The sequence below is a fragment of the Trichechus manatus genome, unplaced genomic scaffold (genome assembly GCF_000243295.1).
Source record: "Trichechus manatus latirostris isolate Lorelei unplaced genomic scaffold, TriManLat1.0 scaffold00157, whole genome shotgun sequence".
NCBI lineage: Eukaryota > Metazoa > Chordata > Mammalia > Sirenia > Trichechidae > Trichechus > Trichechus manatus.
In genome coordinates, this window is record NW_004444093.1 from 2,984,353 (window position 1) to 3,007,908 (window position 23,556).

The window sequence follows — 23,556 nt, forward strand, 5'->3', positions numbered from 1 at the left end:
CACCAGACTGAGTCCAGTACAGCTAGATGGTGCCTGGCTACCACCACTGACTGCTCTGGCTGGGATCACAACAGAAGGTTCTGGACAGAGCTGGAGAAGGATGTAGAACAAAATTCTAACACACACAAAAAAGACCAGATTTACTGGCCTAAAGGAGACTGGAGAAACCCCGAGAATATGGCCCCCAGACACCCTCTTAGCTCAGTGGTGAAGTCACTTCCGAGGTTCACCATTCAGCCAGGGATTGGACAGCTCCATAAAAGAAAACGGGACTAATGAAGCACAGCAGTCCAGGGACAAGGACTAGAAGGCAGAAGGGGACAGGAAAGCTCGTGATAGGAAACCCAAGGTTTAGTAAGGACAGTGTTCATGTGTAGTGAGGTTGTTAACCATTGTCATAGGGCAACAAATGTACTGTTTAATGAGAAACTATTTTGTTCTGTAAACCTTCATCTAAAGTGAGAAGAGCAGTACAATTGGAAGAGCGTAGTTGATGTCACTGAACTGTACATGTAGAAATTTTTGAAATGGTATATCTTAGGCTATGTATATTTTCACCCAAAAAAAAAAGGTTGAGAAGGGAGAGGGTTGACATGTCATGGGATTTTTAACCAAAGTCATAAAACAGTATGTGTACTACTGTTTAATGAGAAACTATTTGTTCTGTAAACCTTCACCTGAAGTACAATAAAAAGATTAAAAAAAAAAAATCCCAAATTTACTGGCCTGACAGAGACTGGAGAAACCCCGAGAGCATGGCCCCCAGACACCTTTTCAGCTCAGTGGTGAAGTCACTCCTGAGGTTCACTGTTCAGCCAGGGATTGGACAGCCCCATAAAACAAAATGGGACTAATGAGGCACAGCAGTCCAGAGACAAGGACTAGAAGGCAGGAGGGGACAGGAAAGCTGGTGATAGGGAACCCAAGGTTGAGAAGAGACAGTGTTGACATGTCATGGGGTTGTTAACCATTGTCCTGGGCAGTATGTGTACTGTTTAATGAGAAACTATTTGTTCTGCAAACATTCATCTAAGGTACAAAAAAAAAAAGAAAAAGAATTACCTATGTGAGATCAAATTGACAACAGCAACTCAAAAGGTTTGATGGGAAGCCTAGGAGGCAGTGAGTTCAAGATAATGGTGATGGAATAATTTGGAAAAGGATAGTGAGAACAGCAGCACAACTGGAAGAATGTAATTGATGTCACTGAATTCTACATGTAGAAACTTTTGAAATGGTGTAACTTAGGCTATGTATATTTTCACCAAAAAAAAAAAAGTCCTCCAATGTTGAGAAGGGAGAATGTTGACATGTCGTGAGGTTGTTAACCAATGTCATAAAACAATATGTGTACTGACTGTTTAATAAGAAACTATTTGTTCTGTCAATCTCCATCTAAAGTACAATAAAAAATAAAAATAAAAAAAAAAGCTGGACAAAGAAAAAGAAAAATTGATGCGTTCAAACTGTAATACTGGCAAAGAACATGGACTGTATCATGGACTTCCAGTAGAACAAACAAATCAGTCTTAGAAGAAATAAAACCAAAATCCTCCTTTAAAAAAAAATAAAAGATATAAAGGAGAGAAGCAAGCAGAGAGACAGAGGGACCTCCTACCACCAAGAAAGCAGAGCTGTGAGCAGAGCACATCCTTTGGACCCAAGGTCCCTGTGCTTAGAAGCTCCTAGAATAGGGGAAGATTGATGACAAGGACCTTCCCCCTGAGCCGACAGAGAGAGAAAGCCCGCCCCTGGAGCTGGTGCTCTGAATTTGGACTACCAGCCTCCTAGACTGTGAGAGAATAAAATTCTCTTTGTTAAAGCCATTCACTTGTGGTATTTCTGTTATAGCAGCACTAGATGACTAAAACAGTCGCTATGGGTGGGAACCCACTCGATGGCACTTAACAACCTAATAACAACAACTGATGGTGCAATGGTTAAGCACTTGGCTACTAACTAAAACGTTGGCAGTTTGAACCCACCCAGCAGCTCCAAGGGAGCAAGACCTGGTGATCTGCTCCCATAAAGATTACAGCCTAGAAAACTCTACGGGGCAGTTCTACTTTGTCACATGGGGTCGCTATAAGTCAGAATAGACTCGATGGCACCTAACGACAGCCTCCTAAACAGTGAGAAAATAAATTACTGTTTTTATTTTTATTGTGCTTTAGGTGAAAAGTTTACAGAGGAAATTAGTTTCTCATTAAACAATTAACACATATATTGTTTTGTGACAATGGTTGCCAACCCCACGACGTGTCAACAGTCTCCCCTTCTCAAACTTGGGTTCCCCATTCCCATCTGTCCAGTTTTCCTGTCCCCTCCTGCCTTCTCGTCCTTGCCCCTGGGATGGTATGCCCACTTAGTCTCATATATGTGGTTGAGGTACGTGTATTATTGTTTGTTTTATGGGCCTTGTCTAATATGGAGCCTTGGTAGTGCAGTGGTTAAGAGCTTGGCTGCTAACCAAAAGGTCGGCAGTTCAAATCCACCAACCGCTCCTTGGAAACACTGTAGGGCAGTTCTACTCTATCCTATAGGGTCACTATGAGTCGGAACCGACTCAGTGGCACCTAACAAAAATCTTTGGCTGAAGGGTGAACTTCAGGAGTGACTTTAGTACTGAGTTAAAAGGGTGTCGGGGGCCATATTCTCGGGGTTTCTCCAGTTTCTGACAGACCAATAAGTTTGGTATTTTTTTTTTTTGTGAGTTTGAATTTTGTTTTACATTTTTCTCCAGCTCTATCGGGGACCTGTGAGCCTTGTCAGAGTAGTCAATGGTGGTAGCCAGGCACCATCTAGTTGTGCTGGACTCAGTCTGGTGGACGCTGTGGTAGTTGTGGTCCATTAGTCCTCCAGACTAATCTTTCCCTTATGTCTTTGGTTTTCTTCATTCTCCGTTGCTCCAGACGGGGTGGGAGCAGTAGAGTCACTTAGATGGCCACTCAACAAGCTTTTAAGACCCCAGACACTACTCATCAAAGTAAGATGTAAAACATTTTCTTTAAAAACTATGCTATGCCAATTGAGCTAGATGTCCCCCAAGACCATGGTCCCTAGCCCTCAGCCCAGTAATTCAGTCCCTCAGGGAGTTTGGGTATGTCTACGGAGCTTCCATGACCTTGCCTTGGTCAAGCTGTGCTGGCTTCCCCAGTATTGTTTTTAGTGTTTTTCCCTGCTTACCTCTCCCCTCCCTTGTAACCATCAGAGATTGTTTCTGTACGTAAACCTTTTCATGAGTTTTTATAATACTGGTTTCATACAACATTTGTGCTTTTGTGATTGACTTATTTCACTTAGCATAATGCCCTCCAGATTCACCCATGTTGTGAGATGTTCGCAGACTCATCATTGCTCTTTACCATTGCATAGTATTCTGTTGTGTGTATGTACCATAATTTGTTTATCCATTCATCTGTTGATGGACACTTAGGTTGTTTCCATCTTTTTGCTATTGTGAACAATGCTGCAATGAACATGGGTGTGCACATGTCTATTCGTGTGATGGCTTTTATTTCTCTAGGATATATTCCTAGGAGTGGGACTGCTGGATCGTATGGTATTTCTATTTCCAGCTTTTTAAGGTTGTACCACTTTGTATTCCCATCAGCAGTGCATAAGAGTTCCAAGCTCCCTGAAGCCTCTCCAACATTTGTTATTCTGTTTTTTTTGATTCATGCCAGTAATGTCGGAATGAGATGGTATATAATTATAGTTTCGATTTGCATTTCTCTAATGGCTAGTGATTGTGAGCATTTCCGCATGTGTCTGTTAGCTAGCTGAATGTCTTCTTTGATAAAGCATCTGTTCATATCCTTTGCCCATTTTTTAATTGGATTATTTGTCTTTTTTTCGTAGAGGTGTGGGATTTCTCTATAAATTTAAGAGATTAGACCTTTGTCAGATATGTGATAGTCAAAAAATTTTTCCCAGTCTGTAGATTCTCTTTTTACTCTTGGTGAAGTCTTTTGATGAGCATTTTAAGTGTTTAATTTTTAGAAGATCTCAGTTATCTAGCTTATCTTCTGGTGTTTGTGTATTGTTAATTATGGTTTGCATCCTATTTATGCCGTCTATTAGGGCCTCTAGCGTTGACTCTATTTTTTCTTCCATGATCTTTATAGTTTTGGGTTTTATATTTAGGTCTTTGATCCATTTTCAATTAGTTTTGTGTATGCTGTGAGGTATGGGTCCTGTTTCATAAACCACTGTTCTTTAAAGCCACTCACTTGTGGTATTTCTATTACAGAAGCACTAGGAAACTAAGACAGCTTCCCAGGTCACAAGGGGGCCTTGAGAAGGTTCCGTAAGTGTCTGCTTATGTGTCCAGTGTGGTGGTGGCACCAGATGCCTTGAAAATCAAAGCACCTGAACTACGACTGCTACCCGGCAGGTGCTGTATAACATGGCAGTTCTCAAAAGAGACAAGGACCAGATGACCACTGAATAGCAGAAATCTGGAGCCAGGGAGAAATCTGGAGCCAGCCTCAGAATCTGTTAGAGTGCAGCGGCCAACCATGGGGTTGATTCCCATTACAGGAGTCTACATAAGGCCAGAAGGGGAACCAAGTCACATGTACGCGTGGGTGGATCTTGAGGACATTTCTGACGGCGCCAGCCAGCAGAGGCTGTGGGGCAGTGAGTACAGCATGCACGTCAACACCCCATACAAAAGTGCCCACCTCTGCCTGGGCACACACGAGTGTGTGAACATGGACCCACACTACACTTAACCCAGCAACCTGGTGGACAGAATACATCTGGTTGGTTTGACAGATCCCTGCTCAGGATCATGAGTGTGGGACTCCTTGACAAACTCCTGTTTGCACTTCTGCTTCTTCAACCCGGATTCCTGCTCTACAAAGATCCTACAACTGGCCAGGTGATGTGATGGGCTGGTGGAGAGCAAGGCCGAACCATTCCCCTTTGTTGGAAAAATAGGAAAGCCTTCTGATCCCACCTGGACTGCCCAATCAGAAGCCTTGGTCCTGATAATGCAGGCTGGGAACTGAGCCCCTTTCTCTCTCTCCCAGTTTCTTCTCATTATTAGGGAGCCTCCCTCCCTGTGCTGGGTACACAGTAACTTCCTCTGTCTGCTTATGCATGCCTGGCATGTGGCACCTGGCCAACCCCACTTCTACACCTGTTCCCTGTGGGAAGGAACAGAGTCCCTCACCTGTGGCACAAGAGAGGTGTGTGCAGAACAACAGCCCTGCACTGGCTGCAGGCAACAACTTGCTGACACCGTGGGGACTGGTACCCACTAGTGAAGCCTCCCTTGCCCTGTCTCTTCTCTGTGAGTAAAGTGTCTTTTCACCGCCTGTGTGTGACTCATGCTCTTGTCAGCAACTCTGGACCTCAGACCTTGGCTTGACATTTGGTGCGGCGAGAAGGGTCAACAGCTTGACACCCTTCTCACCAGATCAAGCGCTCTGCTTGAGATCTAAGCTGCAGGCAGGCACTTATGTCCAGGACATCGCTGAGCAGCCTTGGACAAGGAGCTGGCCTCCGAGGATGACTCCCCACCCAAGAGGTGGGCACTCATCCTGCCTTACCTGTGGTGGGCAGCAGGGCTGCCACACAGCATCTGAAACGCATGCCCAAGCCTCAGCTTACTGGGTGGAGTGGTGGCCCTCCTAGCCTCCATCCCCACCTGGGGCTCCCTGCATGCAGGAGAGCCCAGCCACAGTAGGTCTTGCTTGGAGGGTTGGCCCTGGCTGCCCAGAGCTCCAAGACTTGGAGTTCATTCTGAAGGAGAGGGTCTGGGACTCTCCCCTATCAGCTTCCTCTCCTGTGTCTCTATGGCAGGGAGCGCCCTCTCTCTCTGTGAGGCCTGGGGTGGGTGGCAGAAGGCATGGACAGGATACCCAAAACCAAAACGCTGCCATTGTTCACTTTCGATTCATGGTGACCCCATATATTACAGAGTAGAATTTCTCCATAGGGTTTTCATGGCTGTAATCTTTATGGAAGCAGATCATCAAGCTTTTCTTCTGTGGTGCCACTGGGTTGCTTTGAACTGCCAACCTTTAGGTTAACAGTTGAGCACAAACTATTTGCGCCACCCAGGTGCCCTTAAAGGCTGACTAGAGGAGCATTTTTGCTTTTAAACCTGGTCTCAAGGTACAGGGTATCCAGGAGGCCCTGAGCCATTCAGTTTCCTACTAAGTTTCCGAGGTGGAAAAACAGGCGACAGGAACCAGCCCGAGAACCTGCCCAGAGCGGAATTTGCAGCCAGTACTTGGTAAGAGCCTGAGCCTGAGCCTGAGCAGTGAGACCGCAGAGCCTCACCAGCAGAGATGACCCTTACTCAGGACAGAGCCCTCCTCTGTTCATCATTCCTGCTGCCTCAACTGCAGCACAGAAGGAACCTTGCTTCCTGCCCTTAGGGAAGGGAGGTGGGGCTTCTTGGCAAGCCCTGTCCTCCCACAGGCACCTGGAATGGCCAACCCGGTCCTTCTCTGAGGTCTCCTCCCAGGTGGGGAGTTGTACACAAGACCTGAACCCACCTCCAGGGTGGATGTGGGAGAAACCCCCCTAGGCTGGATGTGATAAGAGACCGGGCTGCAGATCCTACAGGTAGGACCACAGAAACATAAGGCAGCTCTAGCTCCTGTTGGCCAAGAAATGCAGAACGCTGGTTGTGAGATTCCAAAAAAAACCTAAACCCACTGTCACAGAGTCAATTCCAATTCATGGCAACCCCATGTGTTACAGAGTAGAACTGTGCTCCCTAGGGTTTTCTTGGCTATAATCTTTATGAAAGCAGATTGTCAGGCCTTTCTCCACGGTGCCTCCTGATGGATTTGAACCACCAACCGTTAGGTTAGCAGCCGAGTGCAAACTGTTTGTGCCACTCAGGGATCTGGTGGGATTCCAGGGGCCACACAGAGTCGGTAAGCTCCCCAAGGATAGGGGGCCTGAGGTTGTCCCTGAGGCCTGGGGACTCCTCCCAAAGCACAAACACCTACTCTTGGTCCACTGGGGGGCCTTCTATACCAACTCTGGGGAGCACCTGTGTCACCCAGTTCAAGGGTGCAGCAGCACTCCTGGAACCTGGGGATGCAAGTAGGCAGACTCTAGGTTCCTCGTGTGTTTCCAAGAAGAGGTGGCCCTATAACCGCTGCTCTCAGCCCATGGTACCACCAAACCATTTCTCCTGTGGCCTCTCCTAGGACATGGGGAAACTGAGACCACAGCCAGAAAGACAAACTTAACTGAAACTCCTCTGGGGACAAGATGGGGCACGACAGACATGCAGTCACACAGACAGGCAGGAGAGGCCTTCTGAAGCCCAGGCTCAACTCAAGTCTCCCACGGCTACATCTACTCCTACTTTGGAAGCCCTGGTGCAACTCCCCCCAAGAGTATCCTTGAGTGTCAAATAGGGAAAGACCACGGGCGTCCGGAGGTGGGGTGCAGAGAAGAGGGTGTAAGGTGTGACAGTGTGTCCCAGGAGGGTCGAACTCTGTGAAGGGTGGGGGCAGATGGAACAGACTCACCTGGACCTGGCCCTTCCCCATGATTCTGTCCGTGTTCTCACCGTCCTCCTTGGTGATCTTCGTTTTATTGTAACACTTCTCGTAGCACAGGATCCTTAAGGTCTGGGAACCTTCCAGTTCGATCTCAAACTCCTGCGGCCCGGACAGGGAAGGAAAGCCTGGCGTTAATAAACAGGTCAGGCATGACAGGCAGCACTACAGGTTGAAGGTGGCACCTTCATGGATGACATCACTGCTGCCCCAGGAGGACCTGGGCCTGAAGGCCCTCTTCACTCTAGTTCTCTGATGTAAAACATCATGTGCTGCTTCCCTCAGAGCCTTGTCATGACCATGTGGTGGCTCTGCCCAGATGCCTCTGGAAGCTCTGAATCCATCTCAAACCGAATCCAAACTCCTTAGCTCAGCACCTCAAAGGGTAACCTCCACACCACCTGCATCAGAACCTCAGGGGTGCTTGCTAAAAACGCAGATCTTTCTACACCTGGATGGGGTGGGAGAGTGTGCTAGGAATATGTAGGTATACCCTGCATAATCTGTGTGCACAGCAAGGCCAACCACAGGCCACCTGGTGCTATCTGCCCTTCCACGCCACTGTTTTTCATGTCCTTATACCTGAAGACTTTGTGTTGTGCCCAGACTCCTCCTTTGCTGTCTCTCTAGGGTTGGGGACCTCCTGCTCTCCGCTCTGACCACCCTTTCGCCACAGCGTCCACTGAACCCTTTCTGCAGCGAAGTGCAGGTCTACAATGACTGGGATTTCAAATACTAGCAGGGTCACCCCAGGTGGACAGGTTGCAGCAGAGCTTCCAGACTAAGACAGATCAGGAAGAAAGGCCTTGTGATGTCCTGAAAACCAGCCAGTGAAAATCTCATGAATCAGAACAGAACACTGCTTGACTCGTTTGTTTTGGACCCATCATTAGGAGTGATCAAACGCTGGAGGAGGACCTCATGTTTGGTGAAGTAGAGAGTCAGTGACGGTGAGGGAGACTCCTGGTGGGATGGAATGGCATAATGGCCACAATGATGGACTTGAACTTGTCCAATGATCGTGAACATAGTATAGGACTGGGCAAAGTTTTGTTCTGTTGTACAAGAGGTCACCGTGAGTCAAAGCTGACTCGACGGCAGATAATAACCACTGCCACTACAACAAGTCTATGGGGTTCTGAGTGCTCACAGTCCCATTCAGGCGGCGAGGTCTAGTAATCAGAGGAAAGGGTGTCCTCACAGCCACAGCTGCTCCATAGCTCATAGCTGGGAAATGGCACTGTTCACAGCTTTGGGTACTTAATTAACACTGGTCACTCTGCAATGACTACCCCACTCTCGAGGGCTCCCAACAGAACGACTCAGTGGGTCACACTGCAACCCTGAGGGCACCACACTCCACACACACAACACCCAAGGCAGGCAAACAGGACGCTGCAGGCTGCCCTGCCTGGTCCTGCAGCCCCTACCCAGCTCCTGCAGGCACAGCTGCGGGCCAGAGCTGCAAGGCTTTCAGAAACTGGGAGGGTCATAGCGAGTCCACTCCACTTGCAAGGAAAAACTCCAGGGAAATCTACCATATAAACACGAGGCCACAACAAAGGCCAGAGAAAACACCCTTCAAAGTTCCTGCTCCACACACTTCTCCAGAAAAGGAGGCCACTTCTTTGTGGGGAGGATGGTTATTGACAGTACAGGCCCTGTGGGTGGGGGTGGAGTGGGTTCTCAGGAACCCAGAGGTAACATCTCTTAGATGAGTCATATCCACCCCCCAGAGGAGATTCCTGGAACAGGGGAAGCTGGTATGGAGCCCAGAGACCCAGACTCTCTCCACGGAAACGTCTCCACTGGGCCGACTGGTCCGGTAGCTCCTCACCTCATTCCAGTTCGGCTCAGCTGTGTCCCGGTAGACACGGGTCTTCGCTTTGTTCACGAAGTACCCGAAAGAGTCCACTTCCAGAGTGCAGTATAGATCTGTGGACGGCCAACGGAGAGGGTAACTGGACTCCCCACATTCTTGCATTTGCTAGACAAAGTAAGGACTACTTCCAACATCAGAAAAAAAAAACCAACAGCCTTAATTTTCTCTTTTAAATAAAACACAAACTTGCTGGCAGGGCCCAGCCTGCCCCATACAGCACCTACACAGCTGGGTTGGGTGGGCAGGGAGAGTGACAAGCACGGTGACAGAGCCCTACAGCGAGGCCAGCCCCGCCTTGGGGAGTGAGACGTGGACCTGAGCAGGGCCCGCTTGGGGCAACGAAAGCAGCTCACCCAACCAGCTGCCGTTGAGTCAACTTCGACTCATGGCAACCCCATGTGCGTCAGCATAAAACTGTGCTTCTTAGGGTTTTCAGTGGTTGCTTTTTTGGAAGCAGATTGCTAGGCTTTTCTTCCAAGGTGCCTCTGGGTGGACTCAAATCACCAATCTTTCAGTTAGCACTCAAGCACTTAACCATTTGTACCACCCAGGGACACCTGAAAACAGCTCAGGGCTGAGAGTGTGGGCCTAGGAGGAGAGGAGGTGGCCAGGCCCAGGGATCAGTGTGTGGAGCCGGGGCAGGCTGTAAGTGGGTAAGAGACAGGATAGAGCTGGAGTTTTAGAAACACCACCAGAGGGGGCAGGCCTGGCGGTGAGGACCAGAGGGAGGCCACTGCATGAATGCCAGTAAGAAATGCCAAGGGCCTGGGCTGAGGATGTGGCTGGTGCTGGGGACATGGCAGCAGTGCTGTGGTGGAGGGTGGTGTCCAATGACAAGGGACAGGAAGGAGGTTCCTGGCTTGGCCAAAGTGGTAGAAGGTGGCACCCCTCGCTGGGGTAGGACATCAAGCAGCAAGAGGAACAAGTGTGGAGGTTAGGAACGATAGGTTTGGTTTGAGGACATGGAGTTTAGAGTGTGGAACATTGGGGAGGCAGATGGAAAGGCAATAGAGGGTCCAGGAGATAAGCCGGGAATCAAGGAGCAGTTCTGAGCATCACCTGCATTCTTGATGGGTGGGCAGGGAAGAAAAGAGGCCCAGATGGACCCTAGGAAACACCAACATTTACAGGCAGCCAAGAGAGTTGAGTGTGAGTGTCCTACAGCTTTACTAGGGTATTACTTGTACACCATAAACCAAAAACCTAACCCACTGCCACTGAGTCAATTCTAACTCATGGTGACCCCATGTGTTACAGAGGAGAACTGCCCCATAGGGTCTTCTTCACTATGATCTTTATGGAAGTAGTCTGCCAGGTCTTTCTTTCACAGTACTGCTGGGTGGGTTCAAATGGCCAACCTTTAGGTTAGTCGCCGAGCGCAAACCGTTTATACCACCCAGTGACCTCTGTATGCCACCAACTCAACCACTGGACGTGTGCAGTGACAGGACCCCAGTCCACTCACACACTTGGGGAGCACCATCCAGTCTGAAGACACTGACAACATCTGCCGTTGGTCCTTCCTCCCACCCCAGCCAACATAATGTGCTTTCTCTCTCTCTTTTGTTTTTTCTAGAAATTCTATATACACAGAATCACATATGTAGTCTTTTGCATCTGGCTTCTTCTGTTGAGCATCTTTTTTTTTTTTTGAGGTTCATTTATGTTGTTGCCAGTATCAGTACTTCAGCCCTTTCTGTGCTGAGCAGTATTGCATTAAGTGGACATACCACATTTTGTTTATCTACTAACTAGTCGGTGGGCATCTGGGTTGTTTCCAAGTTTTGGCTACTGCGAGCAGAGATGTTATGAATATTTGTCTAACGTCTTTGTGTGGACACACGTTTTAGTTTCTTTAGAGTAAATTCCTAGGAGTGGGATTACTGGATCATAGGGTAGGATTATGTTGAACTTACTAAGAAACTATGAAACTATTATCCAAAGTGGCTGAACCATTTTACATCTAGATGGCAATGGGTTCAAATGACTCCACATCCTCACAACACTTGATATTGTTCATCTTTTTTATTGTAACCGTCCTAGAGAGTGTGAATTGGTATCTTGTTGTGGTCTGAATCTGCATTTCCCTGAACAGTAACGAAGGATCCCTGGTGGCACAGTGGTAAAGCGCTTGGCTGCCAACTGAAAGGCTGGCAGTTTGAACATACCAGCCATTCCATGGGAGAAAAGACCTGGTGATGTGCTACTGTAAAGATTATAGCCTAAGAAACACTATGGAGCAGTTCTACTCTGTCGTATAGGGCCGCTATGAGTCAGAACCAACTCTATGGCATACAACAAAGACTAATAGTAACCCGCATCTTTTCATGTGTTCATTAGCTATTCAGATCTCTTCTCTGGTGAAATGTCTATCCAAATCTTTTGCCCAATTTTTTTTACTAGGCTATCTCCTTAGTATTGAGTTGTAAGAGTTCTTTAGGTATACTGGATAGAGTTCCTTATCAGACATGTGATTTTCAAATATTTACGCCCATTCTGTGACTCGTCAGGATTTTTGTTTTGTTTTGCCTCTAGACTGGTGCAAACAGTTAACAGGCTTGACTGCTAACTGAAAGGCTGGCAGTTTAAGTCATCCAGATGTGCCTCAGAAAAAAGGCTTGGTGATCCACCTCTGAAAAATCAGCCCCTAAAAACCCTGTGGTGCACAGTTCTACTCTAACACACATGAGGTCACCATGAGTCAGAGTCCATTTGTCAGCAACTGGTTTGGTTTATCAAATGCCTGCCCTGTGATTATGACACATGCCTGGAGGGGGCAGCTGGCCAGCTTGCAGGGTCTGAGTCAGCTGCTGGAAAGGACAGTGTCCACTCCAGGAAAACAATTCCACACTCAGTGGGTGTCAACAGCACCAGTGGTCAGGGTCAAAGGCTTCTGCTGGTAATTTGAGCAACTTCCTTGGTTCCCAGGCTCTGTCCAGTTTAGCCCTGTCCTGGGTGGACACCCATTCACTCCCAACCACCTTCTTCCCAAACCAGTCACTTACTTGAACTCTGCTTAAATCCGGTGGCTGAGTGGACAATGACATTCAAGAACCCATAGAGCCCGGGAGACTCATCATCTGTGCAAGAGACCAGAGAGGTGAGTGTCTGGCTCCTTGGGATTTGGGGGACTGGGGTGGGCAGGACTGGCTTTACTTTCAAGTCAACCACTGGGCCCTGAGTGGCCACCACCTGCCCAGCCCCGGGCAAGGCAAGATCATGGACCAAAATGGACCCATCACGGTCTCTGTCTTAGTGCGCATAGGATCTAGCTAGAGGCACAACACAAGCAAATGGATGACCAAGATTAAGTGTAATGAGGCTTCGAGGACAGGAGAGGGGCCAGGGCTGACAGTGGGACATGGATGGTGTGTGTGCATGCATGTACACAGTGTATACCTGCTTGTGTACTAGGAGTACGTGTGTGTGCATGAATAAGTGTACATTTATGTGTGACTGGGAGTATGTGTGTGCATGTGTACAAGTGTATAGCCGTGTGTGATTAGGTGTATGTGTGTGTGCACAAGCATATACCTGTGTGTGTACTGGGAGTATGTGTGTGTATGCGTGAATGCACAAGTGAATACTTGTGTGTACTGGGAGTGTGTGCATGTAGGTAACATTGAACACACAGTCTGCACGAAGGTGTGGAGCCAGAAAGTGCCTGTCTGAGAGGAGGCTGGGGGACAGGTGAGGTAGGGCCAGGTGCAGAGGCCAGAGGGTCCAAGGAGGCTCGCAGGCCTTGTGACTAGGAACTGAAGTCACCAGAACCCGTGTCTGACCCCATGTCCGGCAGCTCTCCTAACCGCCTGGCAATCGCTGCCCAGGGAGAACCCTCCCAGCCCCTCGCCTACACTCCTGGAGAGGACAGCAGGCAGCAGCGCATACCCACACTCCTTCTGAGATGCCCACTGGGTGTAAAAACAGTTCTGACAGCACTAGAAAGAGTGCTGTCCCTGGGCCCACTGACCACCGCCGCCCGCTCACCCGCCTGCAGGAGGACAGCGCACCTTCCTTGTTGATGGTCAGTGGAATGTTGTGGACGGTCTGAAGTTTGACACAAGAGTTGGTCAGCATCTGCAGCTCCACTGAGGTCAGAGAGAAACTTTTGAAGCCTGAGGGTGGGGACAGAGAGAAATGTATTGACTGGTCCATCAACACTGCGCTGCAGTGCTCACAGTGACCCTCCCCTCCCTCAACCTTCAGCACCCTGCACAGCATGGCGGAGCCCAGGGGAGCCCAGCCTGAGCCCAGGAGAACAGGGAGCCAGCATGATGAACCTGCATGTCACCTATGCCTGGCCACAGAGGCAATTCCAGGAGAGGGCGGCCTGGAGCATCCTCCTGGGAGGTGTCCCAGATACCAGCATGGCCCTGCACCTGCTCTGCTAACGTAGCCTCATCTCTCCATCAGGGAAGGAATTATTTCTGGGCACAGTAATGAGCACAGAACAGGTGCCACCACACTGGAAATGGCATTTGGGTACCCACACTATGACAGAAAACCCTGTGACACAGCATTGGCAGGGCCTCAGGCACTCGCCACCAGACTGTCAGGGAGGAAGTCCTGTGCTTGGGTCAAACGCCAGTTGCCCAGGTGCTGGGCAGGAGGACATGGCTTAGCTCAGGCCTAGGGCCACGTGAGACATGTGAAATGCTTGGCCCCGTGTTTGTGCATGGCCTGCAAACCAAAAATGCACTTCGATAGGCCGAGATGGCTGCTGTTGTGGGGGACCAGGCCACCTGGTACACCGTGTTCAGCCTGGCTGCCCAGTGAGATGAATGGTGGGACAGAGTTCACGTGGTCTCCATCTCAGCATGGATGTGCAGGGCCAGAAGCAGCTGCTGCCCTGAGAACCCAAGTAGGGTCTGCCCCCATGCCCCAGACGCTGCCCCACGGACTAGGGCTGGGCAGGCTCCATACCCTTGGACGCTGCCCCACGAACCGGGGCTGGGCAGGCTCTATATGCTTGGACACCACCCCATGGACCAGGGCTGAGCAGGCTTAGCACCCTCAGATGCTGCCCACAGATCTGGGAAAGGTCTGCTCCCACATCCCAGACACCCCCTGTGGACCCAGGCTGAGCAGCTTCACAGGACCAGGGAGGTGACTCTGAGCCCAGGAAGAGAGAACTTGCAATAGAGAGCAGGGCCTGTCCAGGGGGGAGTAAGCATCCTGTCCTGGGAAGATAGTGGGGTACAGAGTCAGTGGAAAGAGGTGAGTTGTGGGTGGGGTAGGCCCAGGACTCAGGCAGGGGACACACAGGGAAGTCCTGAGGGGGGGTCACAGGAGAGGTCCAAAGGGTGATGAGGGGAGTATACAGTGGAGGGGAGGCCCAGGACAGAAGGGGAGTTTGTGCAGGCCTGGGGTTGGGGGTGGGGGGCAGCCCACGGTCGGGGGAGCTGTCAGGACAGTTCCTGTCTGGCTTGTTCTCGAAGTTAGGGCTCCACATTAGATTCCACTTGAACAGAAGGGAGCCACTGCCCACTCCCTCATAAAAAAATGCCCAGCTGTAGAGCCCAGGTGCTGAGGACATTCCAAGGGCAGGTCTCTCTGCTGGCGCTCACATTTCTTCTGCTGCTCCCGGATGTTCTCCCTCCACTCGGCACGCTCGTAGTCAGATGAGATGAGGAATGTGTAGCTCTGGGGGGGTGGTGGGGGGAGCAAGAGGACAGCAGACTCGTTACCTCTGCCTGGCTGCAGGAACAAGCGCGTCCTTGTCACTGACCATGTGCACGCCCCTGGTGTGTGCTCCTGCACACACACAGGTACACACATACACATAGACATACACAGACACACAGGCACACACATACAAAAAAATATACACACACAGAACACAACACAGGCACACACATACATACACACACAGGCACACACATACAGGCATATACATAGGCACACACAGACATACACACAGACACACATGTACGCACACACAAACACACACATACATATGTATACACAGAGACGCACAAAAACACACATATACATGCATATGGACACACATTATACACATATACACATGTACACAGACACATAAACACGCATATACGCACATACATACACACAAAGATACACACACAGGCACACACATATACACAGACATACACAACACAGGCACACACACACAGGTACACACATATACATGTATACATAGAGACACACACATATATACACATATATGTAAACACACGTATACACACACATACACACACAAACATACATATACACACATACACACACAAAGGTACACACACAAATAAGACACATGTACACAAAGGCATACACATACATACAAATACACAGATACATGTATATAGACATACATAAACACACACACAGATACATACACAGACATGCATATACACACATACACACACACAAACACATACAGACACAGATACGTACACACACAGACAGATACACATACACATACAGATACACACACACACATACAGATACACACATAAGCTCACATATACATATGTATAGACAGACACACAAACACACAGACACACATAAAAACACAGAGACGCACATACAGACACACACATACACAGACACACTTGGTGCCGGTGGGTGCCTGGTGGCGAGGTGTGCTCCCAGCAGGCCTGCTCACTTCCAGCGCTCTCTGCAGCTCTGCACTTGCAGCAGGACGTCCCTGCACCAGTCCCCCCTGCCTGAGTCAGGGCATGATGCTGGGGGAGGGGGAAGATTATGTCCCCAGAGGCGGGTTCTAGGGAGGACCAGCAGAGGTGTGGGCAGGGCTGCCTGACCACCTGCTATGACCCCAGACAAGGCTCTTGCAAAGTTCACCAGCCCCTCTCCTGGCCATGTTCTGCATGCTGACAGGCACTACAATGGCCATGGAGGGAGAGTCCAGGCCAGAGATTACACTGAAAGCCAAACTTGGGGGAGAGGGGCTCATGAACCATAAGTCCCAGGGTCCATGCAGAGCACCCTGTATTGAGGGCTGGGTGACAAACCTGCTAGGCTCCTCCCTATTCAGATGCTCTGGGAGCTACAGACTGAAGCGCAAGACAAAGGGACATGCGTGTGTGCATGGTATGGGTGTGAGTATGTATAAGTGTGTGTATGTGTGAGTGTATGTACAAGTATGTATGTTTGTGAGTATATGTGTGTGTGTTTTGCATATGTGAGTGTATGTATGTATGTGTATGAATGTCTATGTATGTCTGTGGTTGCATGCATGTATATGTGTAAGTGTATGCATACGTGAGTGTACATATGTATGGATGTGTACATATACACATATGCATGTGTTGCACCGGAGAAGCCTCTCAGGGTGGGAATGACCTCAAGAGAAAAAGGACTGCTGTTCCACAGGCAGGTCGTGAGCTGGGACCATGGCCACCACACAACCCACAGGGCAGGTCTCGGCCCCAGGGCAGCTGAGTCCTAGATGGACAGGAGCCAGGGCCAGGCTATGCGCCTGGCAAGAAGGGCCGGCAGGGTGGCCACTCACCTTGCCATTGCGGTTGTGCACCCTGAAGGCCATGTTGGGAGACATGAGCAGCAGCAGTGACTCCTGTTCGGACAGCTTCTTCTTCAGCCTCTCAATGGCCTTGCTGCCCTTGTTTGCTCTCTGAGGGAGAGAGGGAGGGAGGGCACTCAGGTTGGATTTCCATTCAGGGCGCAATGCTGCCTGTTCATACTCAGTCTCCCCCTCCCCTAGACGCTCAGCCCGAAGAGCGTAGGAATGCTGTCTGTCCACGCAACACAGCAAAAAAACAAAACCCACTGCCATTGAGTCAACCCCGGCTCATGGTGATCCCATGTGTGTCAGAGTAGAAGGTGCTCCATGGGGTTTCCAATGGCTGATTTTTCAGAAGTAGATCTCCAGGCCTTTCCTCTGAGGTGCCTCTGTGTGGACTTGAACCGCCAACCTTCTGGTTAGTAGCCAAGAGTGCTAATTGTTTGCACCACCCAACAACTCCCATCACAGCACAGGGCCTCGGCTAACTACTGCTGGCTGCTCTATGGAGGACAGCAACAGCCTTTACGTGGGTTCAAGGCCTGGCACAAGCTGCTGAGCATTCTCAGTAAAACTTTTCCTGAAGGAATAAGTCTGCTCACACTGTCAGAGAAGACATTTACAAACCTCCCTCCATTCAATTTTTCTGAACTCAGACAATGTCCAGGGGGCTGCTGTGACCCAGAGCTCCCCAACTGCCTCTCTGATCCAAGCATATCTCAACATTAGCCCTCAGGCATCTGCAAGGGCCTAGTGGAGGGCTGGGTACTCGTCTCGTCACCAGCACCTGGACAGGAAGATCCTCCCTGTCCCGCATCCTGGGAGGAGGACCATGTTGCCCGTCACCAGGTGGGCCCATCCCTAACACCAGGGCCAAGGGTACAATGTGGATGAACGCAGTGGTGGCAGGAAGCAGGCCCTGAGCCACGGACGATGGCTCCTGACATGCAGTATGGGCTACACCTCTGGTTCAGGACACCCTACAACAGGTGGTCACAGATCTGCCAGCACGAACAGAACTTCATGTTCACTCTGGGCTCCCGGGCCCCTCGTCTGGCTGTGCCGGGCCCCTGCAGTTTCCCAGACATGCTGGGCAGGTGAGGGTGGCTGGGGAGACACCTGCCTGCTGCGCCCACCTCAGCCAGGTGTCCCTGATTGAGGCGCAAGCTTCTGGGGACCCACCTCATCTGTGCCCACCACATAGCACCTCTTCTTGCCCAGGCTAATCCCCACCAATTCTAAAGCAAAACAAAACAAAACCCGTTGCCGTCGAGTCAATTCCAACTCATAGCGGCCCTATGGGACAGAGTAGAACTGCCCCAGAGGGCTTCCAAGGCTGTAAATCTTTAGGGAATTGGCTGGTGGGTTTGAATTCCGACCTTCTGGTTAGCAGCCAAGCACTTTAAACACTGCGCCACCAGGGCTCCTCACCATTTCTACAGTTTCTTAAATCTCTCTGGAGACCCACTGAGGTCTCCCCTGGTGGGTCGTGTCCCAATCAAGGAAGTCGTAAGGGGATGTCTCGGGTGCTCCTGGACTGTTCCTAGCCCTTTGGGGTCTGGCTGTCCTTCCCTTCCTCACCCATGCCAGCTGTGGCTGCGACCAGATCCCCAGTACACCCAGAGCTGCCCTAGCTCTCAGAACCCAGTAGGTGTTGACCAGGTGTGAAGCCAGGTGCCCAGGAGGGCACTCACTGGCCGTGGAGGGGCTGCTGCCCACGCCGGCCACAAAGCCTGGCCCCTACTCCTCTCCTGACCCTTGTACCTTCTCCCTCTGGATGTCGTTCTTGATCTGGGAGATCTTTATCTTCATGGCGTCCAGCTCCTCGTCCGGCACCAGGGGGAGGTTGGGTGTTGCTTCCGACTCATCCACTGTCTGGAAGCTCAGGTCCGTGAGCGGAATGTACCACTTGCAGTCATAATGCTGGGTTTTGCTGGGTGGGAGAAGAAGAGCGTGGTTATGAGGGCCATCTTTCTGTGCTAACACCTCTGCTTCTAGGATCTTGGAAACCTGAAGTTACTGGCTACGCACTGTTTAAGAAAAAACAACAACAACAAAAAAAACCCAAACCCATTGCCATCAAGCTGATTCCAACCCATGGCGACCCCGTGTGTTACAGAGTAGAACTACTCCATAGGGTTTTCTTGGCTGTAATCTTTACGGGAGCAGATTGCCAGGTCTTTCTTCTGCAGTATCACTAGGTGGGTTCAAACCACCAACCGTTAGTTTAGTAGCCAAGCACAAATCGTTTGCACCACCCAGGAACTTTATACACAGTTTACCCAGCCCTAAAACCCTGCATGTGCTCAATGCAACAGGCTAGGATAAGGCCACCAGCAGACACTGGCAACCCCAGGCCTCAGTCACCCTCAGGACCTCGGCACATGTCCCAGGGCCCTGAAGCATGTGACAAACTCTGAGCCCACCTTGCCCTATATGGACGGATGTCAGCTCTCAGCTCCTCTGAGGACAACCACACTGAGGCTGCCTGGTGAAGGCCGACCCCAGAGTTGGCGAGGCTATAGATCTACTCAGCCTCACCCCTCACTTGACAGATGAGGGCCTGGCGCTCTGTTCCCAACGTGACCCAGCCCTGCCACCAGGGGAAGTCATTCCAGGGGCTGCAGGCCTCAGCTAAGAATAGTTTAGGAGCTGTCATCAGACTTGGGGGAGACAAAGTGTGTAAATGTCTACAGATATCTGCCAAGGCAGCTACATCCCACCCACCCACCAGCCTGTACTGGACCCTGTGGCCCCTGCCTGCCACTTACTCTTCCCAGCTGGGTTACGGCACAACGGTCCCCTGGTACGTAAGGTCATAGTGAGGTTTCCCCTTCACTGCACAAAGGGGAAAGGGTCAATGGTCTGGGCACCTACCCTGACCCAGAGCATCTTTGGATGGGCAGTAACTCCTCTGACCTTGAGACTGGTATCCAGGTAGAAACAGAACATTGCTTTGAGGTACAGAAAGCAACTTGGCATTTGGTTGGTTCCTGAGAGCCGGACCACTCCTAATGCCAATGAGTGGGAGGTGACGAAGAGGGACCACCTGGGGCCTGATGCTGACTTAGCCTCAGGAGGCTGATGTCATCTATCATAGCCACATGGGGAGGCCAATAAAGGCCCTGAACCTTAAGGCTCAGAGAGCTTCCTGGTTGGCAAGGATACCTGCTCTTGGGAGGGTAATGCATCCCTTGGGCCAAAGAAGCCTTGTGCTGGGAACCCTCCCAGACCTCACTCTATACGTTTCTTCTTTTGTATCCTTTTTGGTTACAGTAACTCTGTAGTTCCAAGTATAGTATACTCTCTGTGAGTTCTGTGAGTCGTTCCAGTGAATTACTGAACCCAAAGAGGCAGTGGGAGCCAGAAGGTCAGGAAGTGAGGATGTGGTGGGGACCCCTGAGCTTACGGTTGGCATCCTGAAGGGGTAGTGGGAAACCAGCCCTGAATCTGAGGCCAGCAGGGCAGAAGGTTGGGATATCATTTAGACCCCCTAAACTTGCAGCTGGCATCTGCCAATGTGGTAGTCTAAAAGATGGTGTCCTTTTAACTTGGGAGCTCTGACCCAGCTCCGGGTGGCTAGGGTCAGAGACAGTGCTGCAAGGCAGCTGGTGACGAGGATGGAGAAGTAGGAATGGGAGAACTGGAGCAATCCAATCCACATCTTGGGGACTGGATTCACACTGCTCCTTACTGCATAGTAGCTTAGTAAGAGGATCCTGCCACCCAGTCCTGGCCTCTCCAAGGCTCAAGCCCTCCATATACAAAATCGACCTGGTGCCCCCAAAGAGACCTTCTCCCCAAGGGGACCTGGAGCACTTGGTGGAGCACTGCCTTGTCACTCACCCTCCACCCTGCTTCTTGAGCTTGGCACAGAGCAGCAGGTCAGTGAAGAGGAAGACGTGGCGTAGCTTGCGGGCCCCCTCCACCAGCTCCACCATGAAGCTGTCCTTCAGCAGCTGCCGGTGCTGTCGGCACAGGGGGAAGAAAGGGACGCAGGTCAGAGGATAGGCTAGCCCGGTTTGGTGCTGGGGACCCTTCCAGTCTCAGCAGGCACAAGCCAATCTTCTGGAGACGCCCTCTTCCAGGGAGGAGATTAATTCCTGCAGATCCAACCCCCAGACTGACTCTCCAGTGTTCCCTCCATCCCGCTGCCCCACTGAGAGATGGGGCTCTACAGGCACTCCTCTGTTGAACAAGCCTTCCTGAGCCCCTGCTGGGCGCCAGGCTTGAAGTGAGGGATGTGTGCACGGAGGTGACTGCTATCGGGGAACAGGTCTGAGAGGGGTCCCAGTCATTGAGGCCCTTAGGGAAAGGTCAGATGGCCCCTAGGCAGGGACACAGCAGAGGGTCTTCTAGCCCAGGAGGCGGGAACCAAAGGACCCTTCTGGAGGGGCAGCCACACAGGGGAGACCCACATCCTAGCTCCATGCAAAGGGCTGAGCTTCTTGCCATCACCAGCAGAGGGCGCCCCACACTCGACTCTGAGCTGACTCCCTCCCGTGGGGGCTGGGATAGGGTGGTAGCTGGGTACGCTGGGTGGCTTGCAGATCTCAGGGCCAGGCACACACGTGGTACAGGCTCGGAGCAGACAGGCAGCCATGGGGGAAGTTACTCAGCAGCAGGGACTCTATTTTTTAACTGTACAGTTCATTAAGCTAACCAGTTCAGGAAAACATGCCTGCAGGATCCCAAGATGCACAGTGGGAACTGACAGGCTCCAGGAGGCAGAGGAGGGAGTCCTCCTGGGCAGCGCCTGCTGCTTCTGCCCCAGGTGTGCCAGGCCAGGATGCTGCATCGAGAGATTCGTGACCAGTCACCAGGCGCACCTCCCAGAGCCAGTGTGCCTCAAAGAGCATAGCCCAGGGCTATGGATTCCGATCGGAGGGGACGGTGAGATGAGAGAGCCAAGGTGGACGTGCTGCTGCCTAACAGCTTCCCGGTGCTCTGACTAGTCCAGGCTTAACTGCCACAGATAGGCCGCCTCCCAGAAGGCCCAGGCCGACCACATACCATTCCCCTCCTCAAATACCTGCCAGGGGAGCTAGAAACGGAGCAGGAGGCACAGGGGAATGAGGCTCAACCCAAGACCGAGCCTTGGGGATGTACAGAGCCAAGAGGGGCATGTCTTCCTCCTCTCGGCTCCACCAGTCTCCAGGGAGCCCCTCACATGAGGACGAGGAAAGTAGTGGACGGTCCTGTCGGTCCACAAGGAGGACTCAGAGCACGACACACCTGGGGGTGCACAGAGGGGCCAGAGGACACTGGGCTCACACCCTGGCTGAGCTATTTAGTGGCTGCGTGGCCTTGGGCAAGTCACGTCACCTCTCTGAGCCTCAGCTCCCTTACCTGTAAAATGGGAGACATTCTGACCTCCCAGAGTCACCATGAGAACACAGAAGCACAGCTCCTGCGTCTCTTTGGAAACTCGATGTTCAATGTCGCATACCAAATTTAGAGACAGGCACAGGAGGAAAGGACATGGATCTCTACAGCCAAAATTCTAAAAGGAAGCAGCCTGCAGCTTTTGCTCCCCAGGGGACTGGAGGACCCTGTAGATTCCACCCTAGCCAGTGGTGTACAGAGCGCGTTCTACCACCTCAATGCCAACACCTCTGGGCTGAGCAGGTGCCCACCTGACCACCCCCTCGCCTTCACAGACAGAGAAACTCTTCCACGTTGTTGCACATTTTCACTTTGCAACAACCCAGTGGAGGGGGTGCAGGACATGAATACTGCCCTTGGTTATACAGCATGGACACTCAGGGGAGAAAGGGGCAGCCCAAGTCAGTACAGCTGGGGAGCAGTGCAGGAGGATGGAAAGCCGGGTGTGAGGCTTGCCCATCTGGCGTTCTGCCCACTGCCTCTGGCAATGCAGACCAGGTGGGCTGGGGAAGGTGCGGAGGCTCCACTCAGCCCACCAGAAGCACAAGTGCCCGGGTGATCAGCAATGTCTGCCCTGGCATGGCCAGGGCAGGGGGATGTGAGTGCCCAAGTGATTAGCAATGTCTGCCCTGGCATGGCTCTGGTGACGGGTGCAAGTGTGGGCAGCTGCCTGTCACCCTTGGTCAGCCAGCACAAAGGCATCTTCTTAGCGTGCTTCAAGGTGTGGAATCACCTGCAGAAAGCCATTTGGCCTGTCAAGCTGTTCCAACACCTGAGGCCAATGAGTGGGGGCTAATCCAACAAAGAGGGACCACCTCGGGCCTGAAACTGACTAAGCCTCAGGAGGCTAATGTCATTGATCATGGCCACATGGGGAGGCCGGAAAAGGCCTTAGAAGACACAGAGGCACAGGGAGGTTCTGGGTTGGCAAGAGTGAATACCTGCTCTCGGGAGGGGCATGGAAGCACCACGGCAAGATCTCTTCTGGACCTCACCCTGCGCGTCTCTTCATTTGTATCCTTTTTGTTATAGCAAATCTGTAATTGAAGGAACAGTGTCTCCTGCGAGCTCAGTGAGTTGCTCCAGTGAACAGAGGAGCTGGCCATGCTGAAGTAGAGGGAGTCATGTGGACTCCCAGGCTTGCAGCTGGTACCCTGACGGGGTAGAGGAAAACCCCACATTTGAGGCCAGCTAGTCTGAAGTGGAGGGAATTATGTGGGCTCCCAAGCTTGCGACTGGTACCCACTCACCCAGCC

General features: G+C 51.2%; 1 protein-coding gene across 1 annotated transcript in view; it reads right to left on the minus strand.

Moving 5' to 3' along the window:
• Positions 1-23,556, minus strand: part of BCR (BCR activator of RhoGEF and GTPase) — an 80,203-nt gene that overhangs the window by 21,242 nt on the left and 35,405 nt on the right. Inside the window, exons 8-15 of the mRNA XM_012558330.2 lie at positions 20,762-20,883; positions 18,680-18,848; positions 16,907-17,026; positions 14,985-15,060; positions 13,428-13,532; positions 12,423-12,497; positions 9,373-9,470; positions 7,506-7,637 (exon numbers count right to left, since the gene is read on the minus strand). Of these exons, the coding sequence (XP_012413784.1) occupies positions 7,506-7,637; positions 9,373-9,470; positions 12,423-12,497; positions 13,428-13,532; positions 14,985-15,060; positions 16,907-17,026; positions 18,680-18,848; positions 20,762-20,883 (897 nt within the window). The remainder of the gene's footprint in view (positions 1-7,505; positions 7,638-9,372; positions 9,471-12,422; positions 12,498-13,427; positions 13,533-14,984; positions 15,061-16,906; positions 17,027-18,679; positions 18,849-20,761; positions 20,884-23,556) is intronic.